Source organism: Excalfactoria chinensis, chromosome Z (genome assembly GCF_039878825.1).
Source record: "Excalfactoria chinensis isolate bCotChi1 chromosome Z, bCotChi1.hap2, whole genome shotgun sequence".
In the NCBI taxonomy this organism is placed as follows: domain Eukaryota; kingdom Metazoa; phylum Chordata; class Aves; order Galliformes; family Phasianidae; genus Excalfactoria; species Excalfactoria chinensis.
The window spans coordinates 58,338,297-58,358,321 of NC_092857.1; the positions used below are offsets into that span (position 1 = coordinate 58,338,297).

Genomic DNA, 20,025 nt, shown 5'->3' on the forward strand with positions numbered 1-20,025 from the left:
CTACAATCTTACATTGAATATGTTGCTTATGATGTATCCAGTGGTGGGTGGGATAAGAAAAAAATAAAAACACCTCAAAAAACCCCAATCACACAGCTTTTGTTACTGCTTAAAATGGTTCCTGATGCCATTTTAATCCCTTATCAACTAACACCGTTTATTTGACGTACTTTGAAATCAGGATTCAGAGGACTCAGCACCTGCAACCTATACTCATTTGAACAGTTGCTTACTTTGAAGATTTGGACCTGACTACACTTTAACTGAAATGATCCCACCCTTCAAGTTCTTTTTGTTAAACTTCTCTAAACCATGATGCATACATATTGTCAGTTTTATAGATGATTCTTTCAATGTTCACTGCCAATATTTATATGAGTTTGCCATAAAAATTTACATCTAAAAACCCTTGTATTTATTTATCAAACATTAAATCCCAAGTCAGCTGTCTTTCAGGCTTTACCATACTATAACACTATCAGAGACTTTGAAAAAAGCCAGTTCACTCCAGCTGACAATGATGCAAACACAGTAAAATTTAATCATAAAAAGATACAAGCATTATTGATTGTGCATCTCCTTCTGCTTAGTATCTCAGGTCATTCTTCTGTGAGGTTTCTTACCTCTCATTGTTTAGTAGGAAAAAGAAAAATGTCACTGCCAAAAGCAAGATGTAGTTTTTATCCACAGTTTTACACTTCAGTTTGCTATATATATTTAAATCTTTTGCGTGGTTACTAACGTTATATAACATGAAATATTTCAAGCCTTTACTAACATGTACAAACAAGGTAGTTTCCCCCAGGGAAGGCAGTGGGGCACAAGGTTTCTGTGAAAGAGCCCCAGAGCATTCCCCTCGTTCAAAAACAAATTTCAGATCTTTTACAGATATGTAAAAGTATGTGAAGCCTAGAGATCAAACTGAAAACTTGAAAAGTGTTCTCTCAATTAATACTTCTCATGACATAATTTGTAAAGGAACGTCATGTCCTTTAAAGCTAGGGCAAAACCTACAATGTAATAATTAAGACAGAAATGTTAATCTAGACCTTCAGTGAAAGACTGCAAGAAAATAACGTAATTCCCAGACTGCCAGGTAATATCCGAATGTTTGGTCAGGAGGAATGAAGTGCAGAAAAATGGGAAAAGAGGTGGCAGATTAACGCCGCCCTACAGGACAGAGGGAGGAAGTTGTGCAGAAGGGTGGATCAGAGTGGCTGCAGGCACAATCCATAATAAAGACAGTGGAAAAACTGTAACCCTAGGAACGCCCTGGGTAGGTTGTTTCTGGCTCTAGATGTCTTGTAGAAGCTAATTAGCCAGATCTGCTGCTTAACTGAGATTTTGGAAGAGCTCTGAGCTCCCATGGTTAACAATAGTTGAACAATGTTTAGCAATCAATGCTTAATGAATTTTGCTATTTTTGTAGTTAAGCCCTGTTAGTAAAAATGTTTTTATACTAACATATTTTAAGTTTTAAATCTTGTTTGTGTATAAAGCTGACAATAAGCAGTAAGAATCAGTAGTTGCCAGGTACCAGATGTCTTGGAAATTCACCAAACTGTGATCACATTTACAATGCCCAATATCCCAGCAAGATGCCAGAATACCCCAAACTGTCTCTCCACTAAGCAGCACGGAAAAGTTTTGGAGCTGGTAACGCATGTGTCTGCATGAACAGGCTTTTTCTAATGATCAGTGTTCACTTAAAACTCTTTCTGGACAGGTGTATCCAAAGAAATTAGTAATACATTATGAACACGGGTATAAGTTTGGAGAAGAAGAGAAACTGGGGGGAACTTGCATTTAATGCATTGGCCTGAGATACAGACTCAGGGTTCACTTTGAAATTAAGTGTAGACAAAACCTTCAGAGTTCTACAAAGTGGTTGTGCACAGGCTTAATTAAAATGTTGTTCACTAGTTCTTTAATAACATTGCAACCTTTTAAATTCCGCCACGTCTATCCTTTTCAGAACACACGCTTGGCAAATAGCCAGTTTGAATGTCACAGAGTACTTCTTCTGCTCCCCAAACTCAAAGTCTGCTCTGTAGTTTAAAACAAAAGTTTGCAGACTCGGTTTAACAATGTAGACAAAACTCTTTTTGCTGAAGAAATAACAAAAGAGAAAGAGCAGGAAGGACATAGAAAGTACATTTATCCTTCCCGTTATTCGAAGTTGGGCATGCTAGCAACATCTGGAAAACATCTGTGAAAAAACCCATAGTGCTGTATTGCTCTGAGATCTTTTAGCAAAATTTAAGGAGATGAGTCAGGTTGTAGAATTTCTTGATCCATGAAGTAATCTTATGTTCCTCAACACACCTGGGTTAAAAATGCAAAAGAACATCACTGTCTCTCTCAGGGTATGTTTACATTGCAGTACTTAAGAAAGATCACATGGCATTAGCCATGCTAATGACTCAGTAGGCTTCATGGTTTCAGCCACCTAAACCTACTCTTTATAAATGGATGACCAAGCGCACTGTCAGTAGTGCCACATATTCTGAGAGGCAAACTGAACTCTCTTCAACAACCGCAGAGTCTATGCACAGCTTAAATACTGCCTTGAGGGTTGGAGTGGAACTTGGTCATGTAGAACCACTGAACCATGTTAGCTAGAAAGGATGCCTGGAGGTCCTGTAGTCCAGTGCCTTGTTCAAAGCAATGTCAAGCAGGACCGTTCACAAGCACTGAGCCTGACACTTTCAATCAAAGGAAAAAAAAGTGAGCTGCATCGTGTCAGTGTCGTAGAGGCTCCTCGAACTTTGAACTACATGCATTTGGGACAGTGACTTTGAATGCACTTGATGCAGAAGACTATTGTGGATGATGTGAACTTGTTTACAATATTTCCATATCACAACTTCATCCCTCCAACTTTTGTATATTCTCACAACTCCCATCAGAACTGATGCACTAGTCACCTTTTGCAACTCCAGTTTCTGTTTGCTGATTCTAGCTGACCTCAATTTTGCCTTTATTTTTAGGTAGAAATAGACACTATTTCAGAATGCTGTTAGAATGCCACGCTATGGTTATTCACCAGAATTAAAACAGAATAATAACATTATGTGAACTGCCACACCTGTGATGATGGCGTCTAGTGAATATCAGGATAAAACTTCATTTAAGACTCAGCCAAACTCTGCCAGGCAGGTGCAGCTGGTATTCCAAAACAGACAGAGAGAAGAAACAGTAAAAGAACATACTGAACAGACATTACAGCATAACAGAAAGGTATTTAGGACAAGCAGGCACTGTGATCAAATTCTGTTATTTTAAGATCTGTGAGAGCAATAATTCATTTGTTCACTTAACGCAAAGAAAGTAAACCTTGAAATGGCAAGAGTATCTGAAAACTTGACATATCTCAAGAAGGAGGATTTCAAGCAAGGCCAACAACTTCACTGTTAAGGGATGTAAAAATAAGTAACAACCATTAAGCACAAGCTTACCTTTTTATTTTTATTTTTATTTTTATTTTTATTTTTATTTTTGGCAACCAATGCAAAGGATGCCTGATGAAAAACATGATTCTTTCACCAAATGTGTTTGCTCATTTTTCAAAGAACTGAAAAGACCCTGCAGGTAAAAAAGCGCAGTGCCCAAAGGCCAAGAGACATGCACTGCAGGGTGGAATGTATAAGGGCGCTGACTTACCATGGAATAAGTCCACAAACTTGATTCAGAACCTAGAAATCTTTTAAAACAACAAACATAGTCAAAATTTCTTCCGAACTTAATTCGTTGACTTCAAAATGCTCCTCAGCAAAACAGATTCCTAAAGATTTGTCTTCATAATGTCTATATGTATGTTCTATGAGGATAGGAACAGAGGAGCAGTAACACAATTTAGCGTTGATGTCAATTGCCCATGATTGAAGGACATAGTCTGAACTTTCAAGATCCAGGAAATCAGATTATTCAGTTACACAGCAGGTGGAAAAAATATAGAAGATAGGAATGAAAAGCCATCCTGGAATGAAACACTAGTTAGCAAAGAGCAAACATGTTGCAGTTACTTAGGAAGTACTGGGCATATTGTCTGAATTAACTACTTTCTGAATTTCTTGCTGTACTGTAAGACTGGATGCAGTGATTAAATCTTTGCTTTTCATAAAAGGAAACCTTCAAGACTTATGTGTTCTATTCTTACAAACTACCACTGAGCCCATTTCCTTCAGAGTCTGACATGCGAGTACTTTCCTAGGTTTGCTGTGCCTTTAGCATCTGTGTGCACACATGCTTGTGTGCATTAGTTAGCGGAAATGCTTCATTCTGCATTGGTGGAATAGCAGGTGACTAAAAGTGATACTTTTTTTTTTTTTTTGAGATGCAGAAGCTTAGTGATGGCAAATTGTTTCAGCAAACTCTGACAGTGAGCTGGAGTCCCATCTACCTCAGTGTGCAAGCCCCATGTCAGAATGATAATAACTCATACATTTTACCTTTAATACAGGAAACATACTTTTGTTTGTCAAAAGTACTAACGAAGGGATGTCCTCTTCTTCTGAACAACATAGTCAATATAGGCTGGATATTCTTCTCACTGTACACTTTTGCTAGAAGTACCAAACCAGAAGCTCCCAAACTGTTATAGAGTTACCCTATAGCCCAGAAGAACTAAAGGCTCATAAATAGATCTAATTCTTAGTAAAAATGCAAATTAAATCTTACGTTATTCAATACCTTTGTTCCTAGCAGTGCCATCTATTGGGAAGACTAACTAAATTTCAAATATTATTTGATGATGAGGAAAATGTCAGTATGTCATTGCATTCTGACAAATTTAGTCTTGCAAGTATGAATCAAAAACACAGAGAAAAAGAATGAGAAACAACTGTTAAATTACAAAGTATAGAACAGCGTGGCTGAACAGCATGCAGACAACTGAGGAAAGAAAGCCTGCTACTGACACCACCAAACACAAAAGACAAAAAAGCATTTTTGATCAGTTTAGCATTCCCTTCTATTCAGGAAGAAAAGGATACAACAAGGATTCAGCTGAAAGAGGAACGAAAGATTCTTCAAAATTTAGATAAGGTCATGGTTGTAGATACCATAAAACAGACTACCTTAGCAAATACATCTACCTGGACACTGTGAAAACAAAGTTAGCAACTCTGAAGTTAGTATAAAAGTAGTTCTCGGAGAGTACTGATCAGCTGTGGAGTTCACTAAGGCACAGAAAGAACTGAGGTCGTGACTCTCAGAGCTCAAAACAAGGTATATTTCTTTCCCTCAACGGGGATGACAACAAACTGATTTCAAACATCAACTTTGTTCACAAGGGGCAAATAATTTAAAATGACATCACACAAAATGTAGATTCACATGAAGGAAGAACTTCAGATAGTAAAATCTTTTGCTCATAATGATTCTGAAATATAATGAATGACAAGGTGATCATAATTCATACTGCTGTGAATTGCAGGTCAGGAACTGATATTTTTTCTAGGCAGTTTTTCCCACATTTTTACATACCAGTGCTTCCTCCACTACTGCCAGCCCCTTTGACAGTGATCACTGCTGAGGCAGCCAAGCAGACTACAGAGGAACTACCAGAATAATCTAAGTTACAAAACCTGGATTTTTTTTTTTTCCTATTATTTTTTTTCCTGAATTTCCACTTTGTTCTCTGTAGCAAATAAGGTGGAAACAGCGCCACTGAACATACTGTATCCTGTGCCCCAGTCTCCTGTCTGCTGACATTCGTTTCCTAGGACTCCACTGTTCTCTTGATTTCTGTGTATCATGGTAAAGTCTTTGTATGCCCTATGCAAAACCCATAGACATTTTCAGAGTACGGTTGAAGGCGGAAGGTAGGGGAACCTGGCTTTTTTTTCGACAGAGCCATTCCTCTTAAAACAACTATATATGTTTACCTTAGAGAAATTAATTTCTGTGATCCAGTATCAAAATATGCAATACATACAGTAAGTCAGAGGATATTATCCTTGTTTTGGATACCAGTTAAAAATGAAAACCAATCTTTGATTCTGTTCAATAAATGATAAAGGATACTAGCAGAGAACAATCTGCACTGGCAGGAGGACTGACTAGAAGATCTGTGAAGTCTTTTCAGAACTTATCTGCAATCACTCTACAATCAAAGACAGGCACTATCTGAGTATAAGAAGTTTGAATATTTCATTCACCTTTGCCTTCGACAAGTTGCTCTGCTTTCTGCTGAGCTAGTTTTCTTTGCAATTAGCTTGCTAACTGTCCAGGTTTACTAGGACTGAAAGGAAGGACGACTTGGCTGACCTGTGCACAGCTATCTTTTTTAGAGCAACAGGAGCACGGCACAGCTCATGGTGGGAGGAGAGATGCAAGCTGATTCTTTCTTTTGAAAACCTGTGGCTTGTCTCACATTTTAGGAGCCCGATCTAACAATACGCATTTTGTTGGCATCATGTAATGAATGTTCGAAAGACAAGAAAGCAAGATAGCCCCGATTTATTCCTTTTCTTTGATTAAACCATACTTCTGAGATGCAGAACAAAGAGAGGGTGCAGCGGAATGAAGAGCCAGTTGTGCTCTTTAAGAGATGCAGAATCTTCCCTCACTGATTATCTGCTTTTCTGATTTCTTGCTTGCTCCAGGAAAAAAGGCAAGCATAACTTTCCAGGCAAAACTTACTGTAAGAAGTCCATACAGTCTCAGGTTTTTTAGAAATACCAAATATAGCTGCACAAACTAAACAGCCTTTGTAGAAACTAGTAGAGTTTAAACTGCAAGATGTCAGTTCACTGTAATATCTATAGAATGAAATGTTTTATGAACACTTCTTTCCTGTTTTACAGAAATTATTATTGGGGTTCCAAGCTATCTGACCCTTTAGGAATCCAAGTCTTAGAAGCTTAAGTGTTGGTCCTCAGTGAAATCTGATGGGTTACAGTTCTGCAGTTGGCCTCAGAGGCTGGTGCAATGCAATGCAGGCCTGCAGTAGGACCTGCAGCACAGCTGCCAGACCTCCGCAGGTGTAAGAGAGACCCCTGGGCATCCAAAATGTCACAAGATGTTTATGTCCCAGCACCTAACTGCATGTGTTGCTAAGAACAATAAAACTGCAGTAACATTTAATCAGCTCTCGTAAGCCTTCCACTGCCAGGATGACAATTCTATAAAAGAAACTTCCCAAGCACCGAAGGGAGTAATGGGCTCTAAAAAGTAAATACGGACAAAGTAAAAAACCAAAAGCATATGTTACTTCAGCTGTAGGCAAACCTACTCTGAAAGTCATAAGAAGGGGAAAAAAAAAAAAAAAAGGCTTTTCACTATAAAGACTGGGTGAGATTCTGGAGGTGGGAGGCCCGATTCCTAGTTCTGCCACAGACTTTTCCTGTGCTTGAACATGTCCCTTGCCCCTTGGGAGCTGTCTGCCTAGCGCTTGTCATCTTGTCTCTTCTGGTGGAATAAAGGGCTTATTAGCTTGGGTTCAGCAGCACACTAATGCAGTCACACAGGCTTTGGATGAGACCCTTGCCAAGTGGCAGGGCGGGCAGAGGTGACGGCCACAGGCCAGGCCACACAGCTGCCTGCAGGCCAAACTCAGGACGGGGCTCGATCTCCACACAAAATCTGCTGCTCTGAAAGCTGGCGTGCACCATTGGGCAGTCGGCCTTCTGCCACGCGTGTTGGTCTGAGCAAAGAACACGCAGCAATGGCACGCAGCCTGCTCACGTCCCACCAGCTTGTGTTGCCCGCCAGCATCACTGCGCATCAGCCCTGCGTTAATAAGCCCACTTTGCACCACTTGCTCCTAAATATTGGCATGGGTTATCCTGATACATGCGTTTTTAGCAAAACAAATTAATTAGTTGCACACGATCATTTTCTATTTAATCTCTCACAGGAAAAGGGGAAAAAAAAATTATTTAAAAAAAGTTGCATCCAAAATTAACTTAATTTCATTCATATGCTGCTAGTATAAACAGCACTGTTGTAGACTGTGCTACAGCAAAAATAAAATTTGCCACAGGAATCGTCTTTATTAATGGAGCTAATCTTTCTGGGGAAATATTCCTAGCAGACGGGCCAAGGAAAGGCTTATCCCCTTGCCCAGAAACTCTGACCCCATCAGCTGGTCTGATAAAAGATATTAATTCTTCTACTTCTTCCTTTGCTGCTTCTTTGCTATCCTCTGACTATTGTGGCAACAACATTATTGCAAATTACTATTATTATAAAATTACGTGATCTAGGCTTTTTTCTTTACTAACATTTCAGAATTCATTCAGTATACTTGTTTAAGTGGCGAATGCTATGTAGAAGGGGATAAATACTGATTTACATTTCTAAGTGTCTTTTGACATAGAGAAGACACTGTCAATGTGAAAATCTGTGGGGAGTGGGAGATGGCTTGGAGGACGGAGAGAATAATCATGTCACATTTAAGCCCGTATGATCTGTTTCCATAGAAAAAGGTTAGAGATCAACAAATTCTCAGTTTAGTTCAGTAATAAATGAAGGCTAGCTAGGGCATTACGTTTCTGGGGGAAGCATTAGGCAATATGTACAGCAGCAGCCTCTGGTGGTCTAGAGAAAAAATGGTAGTATCTATAAGTAAGGATAGGGATATGTTTTTTAAAAGGAAGTATGTATATATTTAGCTATTTGACTTAATTTTGCATTCAACACATTAAAAAACAGATGCTTTTAGAACGATTTGCTGGCAATACGCTTGTTAAAATCTGAAGAGTATTAAAATTCATATTGCATTCATTAACATGTTAGATAAAAGTAAAATGCTCTTATTTAATATTTCTATAAAGTATTATCGTCAATACTTATTATCATGAAGTTTTCTCCTTGGTTTGCCTTGCTAAAAAAGAAACCAATTTTATAAGATTGTTACTGAATTGATGACATTTTCTGTCTTCACTCATGAATTCACTTGGCAGATGTTTTCAAGAACAAAAAAATTCTGTCTTATTACAAAACATATTAAGCAGGTTTTTCTGCCATAATGTTTGATATGATGTTTATAGCCCAGACCAAATCAGCCCCTTTAACAAGCTATAACGTATGCCAGAAAGTACATTATTTCATAGTTAAAGAAACTAACAGCATGGAACAATAAGTACTTTGATCTTTCAGGCACTGCGCTTAATGCACTACACAGTCTAATAGTCGTTTTTATTTATATTCTTTTTTTGTGTGTGTGCAAAAATAGAGTGCAATTTGAGATTTTGTATTTTAAGACTCTGCCTTTACATATTCCCGAATATCCCAACTGATTTGCATTTTTCTACAAAAATAAAGAAAATACTTAAAGAATTTCATTTTCGCACATCTTGGAACATCTAACTACACACGTTGGACCACCATCCATCCAGACACCTTTAATTTCATCATGTGTTATTTCATATCAGAACACAACAGATCTTAATGACCCTATGATAACATAACAGGATATTTATTCCTATTTCTTTACTGTCAGAAACAACATCTCCAGCATATCTGACACACACGAATTGTCCAACGTTATCTGCTGTGGATGCCTTCACTGTATCTCAAGGAATGTATCTACCACAGCTGCTGAGAGGAAAATTTTGATCTTTGTACCCATTTGCCTTGCTTTGCAAAGGTGATCTAAGGCTTACTCTGTAGTTTAAAAAATGATTCAGTTATTACTATCAAAACATATGCCATCCTTAAATACTTTGGTAGAGTGACGCTATGATTTTTTTTCCTCTTATTCAAGATGTTAGTGAGTCAAAAGCATTCCTTACCACAGGGCAAGTAAAATTCATATTTTTGAATTTGAATTGCTCTTTCAGGTTGCCTGTAAACCAGCTCCAAAAACTGTCATCTCACAGCTGAAGTAATGCAAGCAGTGATCCCATGGTGTGAGGAAAGGGTGCTTTCTTAGCAAACACAGTTCAACAGACCCAAGCATGGGAGGCAAGAAACGCACTGTAAGTATGGCATCGAACCATTTTGTCTGCATCATGCTATGCCTGGAGAGATTATCAACAGTGCAGAGCATGCTATGTTCACAGCTCCTATTGCAGCCACCTGTCTTAAGTTTTTACAGACTTCGCAGTTCTACCCAGCAGAGTAAATGGTATTCCACTGGTGATTCGGTTTTGTTTCAGAAACTAGCAGGCAAGTATACTGCAGGAATGTATCCTGCTGCACACCAAAGCAGGGATATTTTTCATTCTGTTTCAAGAAGCCTCTCTGCATCAGAGCCTATTTAAGAACACACACACACACACATATATACATACATACATATAGGTATATAAAGGATTCTTTCAGAATAAAGCACCAATTGAATCAGAAAGCTCAATTTCATTTACTTCACCCTGGAAAGAAGACCACTACACACCCTTTCATTAAAACTTCTTCCCTTGGTTTGAGGAACATTGAATAAAGAGAATGCGAAGTCATATTTGAGGCACAGACCCATGTGAAAAAGAAAATGGTATGGAGTCGTGCATTTTCCGTTTTGTGGGTCAAACTTCCTGTAGACAAATTTCATGCCTCATCAAGCAAAAGAGACACTAGAAGGTGGAACTGCTAAAAGAGGTATCAGAAGAGGTTTACTTTCAATAAGAGGACACTGGGCCAGCATGCTGACTAAACACATTTCAGGACAACACAATAATGATCACCAGCTTCTGATGCAATTAGACAGAAGACTCACTGCCTTCTTAAGAGACAGAGACTGACCGCTAGGAAGAATGGCATATCTCATAAAGAGGAGAGAAAAAAGAAAATAAAAAACTCACACAGCAGTGCTCTGTTGGTGATTTTGAATATGTATATGGATCCTTTTGTTTCCTGTTCTCAGTTGTGAGATGTTTCTTTAAAAGATACGGTGATATTTATGGTATTAGTGATTCTTAAGGTCCAGGCTACAAAACCTCTTATCTAGTTAGTACTGCTGTATTTCTCCTACAAACACTTCAATGTTATGCCACAATTAGCAGGAGCACTTCAAAATTTAAGATGATTCTAACATCTCTTGTGCTGGATTTTTCTCTGTTTTACAACAGAAAGTCATGTACGTTTTTACTGATTTAAGCATGGTGTGGCTTTTCTGACATGTTTTACTGCTGAATGAAAATGCTAACTTTCATAATAAAGGCTTTGGATATTGCATGACTCAGTCTCGAATGTATAATGCATAGTATGTATATGAAGCAGAATGTGTCAAAGTGCAAATAATATTGTTTGTGCCCCCTGCAGAATTAGAAATCCTCGGGTAGCACTGTTATAACGATCCCATGCTGGTAGCATTACAAAGTGCAAAGGTTCAGTGAGTAAGAAAAGAGCAGGGGACAGAGTTTCCTCATTACACCATTCTCAAACTATTCTAGCTTAAATATTTATTAAGATATTAATAACTCTCCTTTATCTGCCTTCAGAAGTTCAGCAGAAACACAATGGATGGCTGCTCATATGAAAACAATACATTATAGGGTAAATCTGCTACCACGCAAGATGAACACCAGTATTTTCCACAGTACATTATTAATTCAGCAGGTAACGTTAAAAATCTATCAGCCTATAACTACCGCCTCCCCAGTATATGACAATGTAATACAATAAATGCATGCATGACATGTGAAGCTAATGTGTTGCCAAAGTTGCTCTAGAAGGTGTTTCATATGTACACCTCTGTATATAAAATCATTTGTACAAAGTCTTCCTTAAATCATCCTCTTTCTTGATAGCACCAGTGCATTCCTCTGGGGTTTATTTGAAGTTCCTCTTTGAAATTAGAAAGGACTGTTTTGTAACTCTTCCAAAACTTACTTTACATTCAGCAAGTGACAAAAAATATCAATAGAATAAAGAGCGAGGAACTCTGTATGAACTCTTGAATGCCATTGCAGAAATGTGTTTGTTTTTAAAAAATCATGCTACTTATTAGCTAATATGGACAGCAAACATATCGACCCATCAGTAACAAGGACAAACAAAAATAAAAGAAACTTACTCTAATATACATCTGCACTGTTTCTTTTTCTTTTTGTGGATTTCGATACTTCTCATAGAAGTCACGCCGTTTCTTTGTTTCCTTCTGGATTTTATCTTTTCTTTCCCTCTTTTCTGCAGGTTCATCTGAGCTATCAGAAGACAGCTGTACTTGGTCTTTTGTCTTCTCCACTTCAATATAGTTCTCATTGGGATTCAGTACTATTACTCCATAGCCTTCCTGTTTTAGAAGAGACAAAAACAAAAAAGCAAAACAAAACAAAACAAAACAAAAAAAAACAAACCCAAAACCAACAACAAAAAAAGAAAAAAGAAATAAAAAAAGAAATATCAAAAGGGAGATTTGATACTTGAAAATGCTTTGTGTTTACTTTAATGCTCTTAAAAACACATATTTATTTCAGCAAGTTCACGTAACGTAATTTTTAGAAGAGCATTTTAAGAATATAATTTTGCTTCTTTTCTGTCATTAAAGGGATATTGATGTGTGAATATGTCTGTGCATGCACTTATGCATATACGCATCCCTCGGCATCAGAAAAGTTGCCTGATTTACCTTTAAAATAATTTAATATGTTGTTTTATTCATAAGCATGTTATATGACTTTTTCAGAAAACAGTATTAAAACTGTAAGCAAAATATTATTTTAAAAACTCTACATAATGATGAATAAAAAGCCGTATGCTCAGCCAATAAAAACCTTTAAAAGAGAAAGGATAGAGGGAATTCATATATATATTAAAGAAAGCATGGGAAAATTATTCAGCGCAGTTTAAAATAGTAAAACCTTTTGTCTAGCTGACAAGCATAGTCTGCACAAGCCAATAGCGGCAGAAACAATGAATCAATACTAAAACTGATTCAGTGGTATTGCTTACAAGTCAACTATTTTACTGTGGAGAAGACTTTTAAGCACAGCTTTAAATCTGCTCTAAAACTTCATTGGGATTATGTCCCACATTCAACAAACCCAGAGAAAATTTGTGACCTGCAGGATGCTTTTGAACGTACCAGCTGCATTTTTGTGCCTTGGAAAATGAGCTGGTTGAAAAAATACATGAATTTATGAATGAGAAATAAATCTTGAATAAGTCATCCAATCATTTTATTATGATTTTTAAATGATGATAAATCATATAAGAATTGTAACGTTTGTGAAAGATAATCGCAAATGTAGGGAGAAAAGGGGAAGCACCTGCATTTAACAGATGAGTCCTTAAAGTTACCACGGCTTCCCAATGAAAATCAAGCTGTTCTTTAAAAGTAAATTTTAATGAAGACTCACTTTTTGAGACTGTCTACGCTAATTATCGAACGGAACAGCTTTATTCCAGATTTTCGTTCAATGCTCCGTTCTGCACTTAGGCGAGGAGATCAAAGAAGTCCACGTACCTAGCTTCACCAGAGTAAACCAAATCTACGCTGACAAAAGATACTTTATTCGGGCTTGCTTTATTCTAATCTGTAGAGCTATTCAAAAATCTTGTAACACATTGTGATCACTGTCAGGTAGACAGATTGTCACTTAGTGATTTTCTACAGTTGGACACACTCGACTAGTTATCAAAATCACATTTGAAGGAAGTTCCTACCCCTCTTCCTTGTGCCCGCACAACTTTTCACGCCCTTCTCAAATTTCTGCCATAGCTTCTCCTCCCACCAAAACTAAGCTAAAGGACACTGTTGCACTCTGCTAAACAGGGTGAAATAGAGGCATTCAGTACACTGTCTCTGGTGTAAGGGACATCGTCAAAAAAGGTCACCATAGGCCAAAGAGAAAATTGCCTCCTTACTAGATTCGGTACCGTGAGTAAGTGGTCTCCCTGTCATGTTTCTTCCCTGCCCTCTCTGCTGAGTGAATTGAACTTAGGTAAATATAAATAAATAAATAGCCAAATAAATAAGCGGAGGAAAGGGGAGGGGCAAAGAGAAACAGGAAACAAAAGGAGGCATGGTTCAAAAGCTGCCTGTGCCTTCAGTGCCCGTATTGAAGCACAATACCACATTATCAGCAGATAAATTTCCAGCTCACAAATTTCAAAGCCCCGAATCCAGCACAGGGTAGAACAGCACTTCAGCAGATACGTGTTACTAAATTACTGGGGATGAAAGCGTGACTTCAGCTTGCTGACTGTGGAGCAGGGACTAACTTATCCCCACAGTCATCACCAAGCACTTTGGTGGTTTCGTCGCGCAACACAGACTGCTCCCTTTGTTGTTCATCTTCTTGACCTGCTCATTCTGAGCAAAGACACTCTGCGTATCGATTCCTTTTGCCTTCTATACAATGCCAAATGCAAAATTCATGTATTTATTATGGGTCTACAAGTGTTACAGGAATTTGAAACCCTGCGTCCACTTTTAGCTGACCACAAAACAGACACATAAATCATCAAAGAAGTAGAATTTGTCTAAGTTATTGATTATGTAACTGAAAATTACATGACTCATTTGTCCAGTTTTATGAGGACACAATGTCAATTTTTCACATAGACATCAACAGATGAAATACGATTCCATTTTTAAATTCCCCATGTCATAAATCAATTAGAGGATTTTTATCAATTATATTTTAAGCAGCATAACACATCTCCCTCTACGCTTTAAAGCTTCTTTTCCCCGAGATAGCTTGTCTTTCCTATCAGTACAATTAAAATAATTAGTAATAACTGAGTTTTTTTTTTTTGTTTGTTTTTGTTTTTTTGTTTTTTTGTTTCCCTCCTCATCTGTGGGAAAAACTATCACCTTATAATTCATAAGAATTTCTCTTGGGAAAATAATATACTCTGGATTGTTTTGTTTATGATTCCCTTTCCCTTGTCCTCTGCATCCGAAATTACAACATGTAAGCAATGGCACCAGCAAGATTTGTTAGTAACAAGCATTTGACAGCAGCACCACGGAGAAAGTACGACAGGTAAAAACTGCACCTGATACCATGATTTTGTCAGCCTTAATGTGAGCATTTTTTACTTCTATTAATTTCCATTGAGAATGAATACATAGCTTTAGATAACATCCACGTAAACATGTCTTTTAAGTTCAGTTCCTTTCTTAAAATGTAGTCCTAAGAGTAGGGATGCACCACTGTACTTCAGTGCGAACAGAAAATGAAAAAAAAAAAGGTGGAACTCTTCAGTGTAGTTGAACAAAATGCAAATTAATGCAAAACTCAGTAAAAAATAACCCTCTAGTTCTTAAAAACAGGCCTTCAGGAAGCTTTAATAATAAGCAAGATACACACAATCTTTGCCATAACTACTCAGCAGCCCCCCCCCCCCAAAATGACATCCATTAAAAACTTATAAAAAATAGAAGTCATGGTCAGAAGGTTTGTACCTCGCAATGGCATTAAAAATACCAACTTCTGTCTTGATGAACTTACAGCATTATTAAAATGCAATGAACTAAGATGTCAGTAATTACTGTAATTCTGGGAAGTTTAAAGTTTGGTACGTTTTCTGTGTATGTAATCATGGAGTGGTTTTTCTATGCACCCAGGGCATGTAGAATGTTAAACCACTGTGTAAAGTGCACAGTTTTTTCTCATACTAAAAAATTAAATTTTCTAACAATGGTAAGAAAATTTTCCGAACATCTTCAGCTAATTGAAACAAGCCAAGCTCAGTGCTCTACCACATATCTGAAAGAATACAGATGCCACACAGAAGTCAAAGAAGTTTGTCTGCATCACCCATTAGTATATCTGTGATGAGAAGAAATAATCAGGATAGAAACTGATGAATACAAGTTCCAGTCCCTAATCTACTAGCTCAGGGGACACAATCACAGTCTCTCTTTCAGACTGGAATACTCTATTAACAGCTATTTCCTGCAATTCGCTTCAGGATAAGTTGGCAGCAAAACATCAGCTATACCAACTACTATCAACCTCCAAGTAACTACTTCTGGAGGTAGAGGAAATGATGATAGAAAGAGAAGACAGCTGAAAAGGTCAAGTGTTGGAAGGAATCAAAAATCTCAGTTACAATACCTTTACTACAAAGGCAGAACAATGTAGAAGGGCCTTTTTCACAGTAACACACAAGCAGAATTGCAAGAGTGCTTTGTCTCTTACTGGAAGCTCAAGCAAGCCGTTCGAAATTGAAGGAATATAAAAATGATTGCATCTGGCAGTAAGACTAAGGTGGGGGGTGGGGGGGCAAGTGGGGGGAGGAAGAATCTCAAAGTAGTTGAGGTAAACTCTCAGTCTTTTGAAACCTCTTCTGCCTGGCCAAATGAATAATGAGCTGAAAGCATTCAGCTCTGCATATTAATCCACCAAGATGGGATACCATATGTGACCAGAAAGGTCAGGGCTGGAGAGGAATCTTTTGACCTATGCAACTATGTTTTTGGACTGCATGCAAGGGTCTGAAAGAGATCATTTTCCTAAGCCTTATTGCCCTGAATTTCCAAGTTCATACTTCTGTATGGATTGTTTGCAGCAAGGCCAGAGTTAATTCCCAAGGGAAATGCAGCTCCAAGCATTCGTCTCCTAAACCTGCCTGTGGTTAAAATGGACATGGCAACGTCCATTCATCTTTCTGAAAGATGCACGTTCTCTATATTCCCCATCTTTTTCACAAGAAGGGTACATATATGTCACTGTTGCGACATCGTAGGTGCAACAGCGGGATGAGGTCATGACAACCAATCAGAAGTCACTAGTGAAGCGTTAAAGTAAACATAGCTGTTGGAGATGCAGCTCAGCCTGAAAAATGCCCCCTCCATTATTTGAGCAATTTTCTCAAGACGTGACCTGAGACTGAAACGCCTGCAATGTCAGTTGACTCCGCTTTCTGTTTCCACCCAATGTACATTTTGGCTACTGCGCCCTACTAACACTTTGCAATATTTTCATCCCAGCTACACCTCAGCTCTGGGTGCGCTGAATTCCAGCGCCGTGTCCAAGTGTGTAAAAATGCCGTGTTACTGCCAAACACACATTGTCCCACTAAGTTCCCAACTTAAAATAGCTCATCAAGCTAGGCAGGAAAAGAAAACATGCCACAAAAAGTTTTTAGAGGACCACCTGTTGTCTATTATTTTTACATAGCACTTACTCATAAATCATAACACAGGGTAATTAATCAAGCTGTCAAAGAGAAGGTCAAAGGTTATGTGGGGGAGTCAGAAGGTCATGCATGGGCTGATAGAGGTCAGGGTCACACCGCATTCCTCATTATCAAGTTGGGATGAGAGACGGCCCAAGCAAACAAAAGTGAAAGCAGATGGAGAAGTGAGTGGATAGAAAAAAAGAAGAAAATTTCACAAACAAAAAGAAAAGTGAAAGAAGAATGTCAGTTGCCTTCAAACAAGGAGGAGAATAGAACAGAAATACATTGAGATGTTCTCAAAAGGTCTCACACAATACAAAGAAACTACAGTTTGATAATTTAAATACATTTAATATAACTTTCCATCTGATCTTTTTGCAAGTAGAAAACGTCGCTACGAGATGGGTGCATTAGTTTTGAGTCCATTTCACACCGGAAGTCAGTACTTCCAAGGTGAATAAGACAAAAAGAACCTATTACTGCAATGAATGCTGATGGATACATATAAAAAAAAAAAAAAAAGAAAGCTTCTAAATGCTAAAGTTTACTCCTGCTTTTGCTACAACCAATAGATGTTCAATAGAAAGTTTGAATGTTGTATGAAGAACTATACTTTCAGACACACAAATACTCAAAGACACAAAGCATCATAAAAGTCCCCTCGGATGACACAACCGCTATAAAATATTCTATCATTACACTGACCTGAATTAGATGCAGAATACTGTGCAAAATTAGCTGTCACCCTTTCCTCAAAATCTTTGTTAATCTCATTTTGAATGTTTGCAGCTTTATCAACACATGCATCAATGTCAGCTCCTTGGTTACTGAACCGCTGTACTTGGAAGAAGATATAATTAAAATGTTTTGGCACAGAAAAGGTGAAATTGTATCTTCCCCTGTTCCCTGAGGAGTCTGTAAAACATGTAGGATATATTGACAAACACACACCCTTGTCTAGAGCCCTGACATCCCAGGTCACCCAACTCCTATTTATTTCAAAACACTCACTTTACACTTACCCAAACTGTCACCTGCTGCGTTACTAACTTTTAATGAATATTAGAGCTAGAAAAACAATAAACTCCTTATTTCCTTTCTCCTACTGCCTTCTAAATCCTCACTGCATTTAGCCTGAGTCTCTTTGCATGCAGAACTGTATTCATCTTATTTCACCATACCTAACTTTGAGTTGGAAAGCACAAAATATGGTACTGGTGCGCTTCACTTCAATATTTGATAATTTGGAGCTGGTGCAGCTTTACTAAACACATCAATATTCAAAGCTAAAAAAAAAAAAAGAAAAAGCTAAAAACTAAAAAAAAAAAAAAAGAGATAAACTGTTACCACATTTTGAGTTTACTGTTGAAAAGTTTTGAAAAGAATGAATGTTCCACATATGTCTATAATTAGCAACCTAAATATGTCTGCGCATAAGATCTGCAATCTTGTTTCATGGTGTTTGTTCCCAAGGCCAAAACTGAGTAAACACATCCATGTACCATAAAGATTTTACTCCCTCAGCTGCACCCTCTATTCTTGGTTGGGAACTTCTGTGCCTTTGTAAGCACTAATTTCATCACAGCTTTCAGCAGAAAATTGTTTCTCATCGAAAGTGAAATGCGGTAGCATTAACTTAACTCTGTGAACTAATAGGAAATAATTATGTTCATTTTCAGATATTGCTTCAGATGCTGCTTAATAAACCTCAGCCTCATCACCTCTCCCTAACACAAGTTTCAGGCTATCAGTGGAGGCTGAATGGAACTGAATTCACCTCAACCATGCAGGCGAAGTACAGAACTGCAAATAATCCTTCCATAATAACTGTCCAGGCTGCAATAATGGTCTCTGCTCTTCTTCACTAACTGTGCACAGCTTTGGGGTCCACACAATCCATGAAAGGACGAATTCACCAGTTTTCCCCAAGGCCTGGCATCTTTTAATGACACCTTACAGGATCCCCTTCTGTAATTAACGTCTGTATTCTGAAGGCTTTTTCTCTTCTCTTATGAAACTACCTTACTTTCTTTTCCTAGAAAAACTGCAGAAGGTTCAGCTCGGTTCAAAGTTTCACATAGGAAACTCCTGCATATTTTACTTTTTAACTAAGGCTTTGGTTAAAAGGTCATTCAGCTTTATACAGAACTTCTTGAAAGCAATGCACCAGAAACACAAAGGTTATCAAATACTTTCGCAACACCCACAGAAGAAACACATAATTATTAATTTCAATTTACCGGTGGGCAAACCAAGGGGAGTAATAGTTACTCTCTGAAACTTATGCTCAAATGAGAAGCAGAGATGAAGCTGACTGCAGAATTTTTTGATGTTTCTATGGTGTTTCTCTGCATACTTTTGGCTGACAGCAAAAGTTCTCTGCTGCAAATACATTTTCGAATCCACTTTGTCTCCTCCCAGAGAATGTCACAGTATGTCTTAATTATTCTCAAATGTATTTTGTAATGAGAATACCCCCAAATAAGTTGCAAGCTTATATATATATATTTTTTTTTGTAGCACAAGAAGACAAAATGAGTTTATTCTAAAATGTACCTTGTTTCCTTCCCTTTTCTAACCCTGTAAAATGTTTCTGTAAGCATTTTGTGAAGTGTTCTGTTGGCATTTCAGTGGGCTCAGAGCTTTGTCTAGACTTTTAACATCTTTAGCTTGTGCTGAGGCAATCTGAGTAGCCAAGTTCTTCTACTTCGCCTTTCATCTGCAAGAATTTATACATATTAAACTACTACAGCAAAAGAGATAAAACATAAATCTCTTTGAAGGTCTGTATTTCAGCTTTTTGTTCTGCAGCGTAAAAGAAAAATACATCTTGTACTAAGTGTTTTCTGTAAAATATTTAAGTTACCAAAGTCTTGCAAGGCAACATCAATTAAGCGCTGACCATCGTTTGTGACCACAGTCTAACAATCTCCGGTCTGAATGACAAAAAATTCACTTGTTTTTAGTATGTATTTTCATTCCCGTTCTCAGGGAGGTGGCTTGTAG

General features: G+C 37.8%; 1 protein-coding gene across 10 annotated transcripts in view; it reads right to left on the reverse strand.

Annotated features, from left to right (window-relative positions):
- Positions 1-20,025, reverse strand: part of ARB2A (ARB2 cotranscriptional regulator A) — a 260,171-nt gene that overhangs the window by 113,802 nt on the left and 126,344 nt on the right. For 9 of the 10 annotated variants that reach the window (XM_072358861.1, XM_072358857.1, XM_072358859.1 and 6 more), the window contains one exon: positions 11,960-12,178. The exons of the other annotated variant lie outside the window; for it this stretch is intronic. In XM_072358861.1, coding sequence (XP_072214962.1) covers positions 11,960-12,178 — 219 coding nt within the window. The remainder of the gene's footprint in view (positions 1-11,959; positions 12,179-20,025) is intronic. 10 annotated transcript variants of the gene reach the window in all.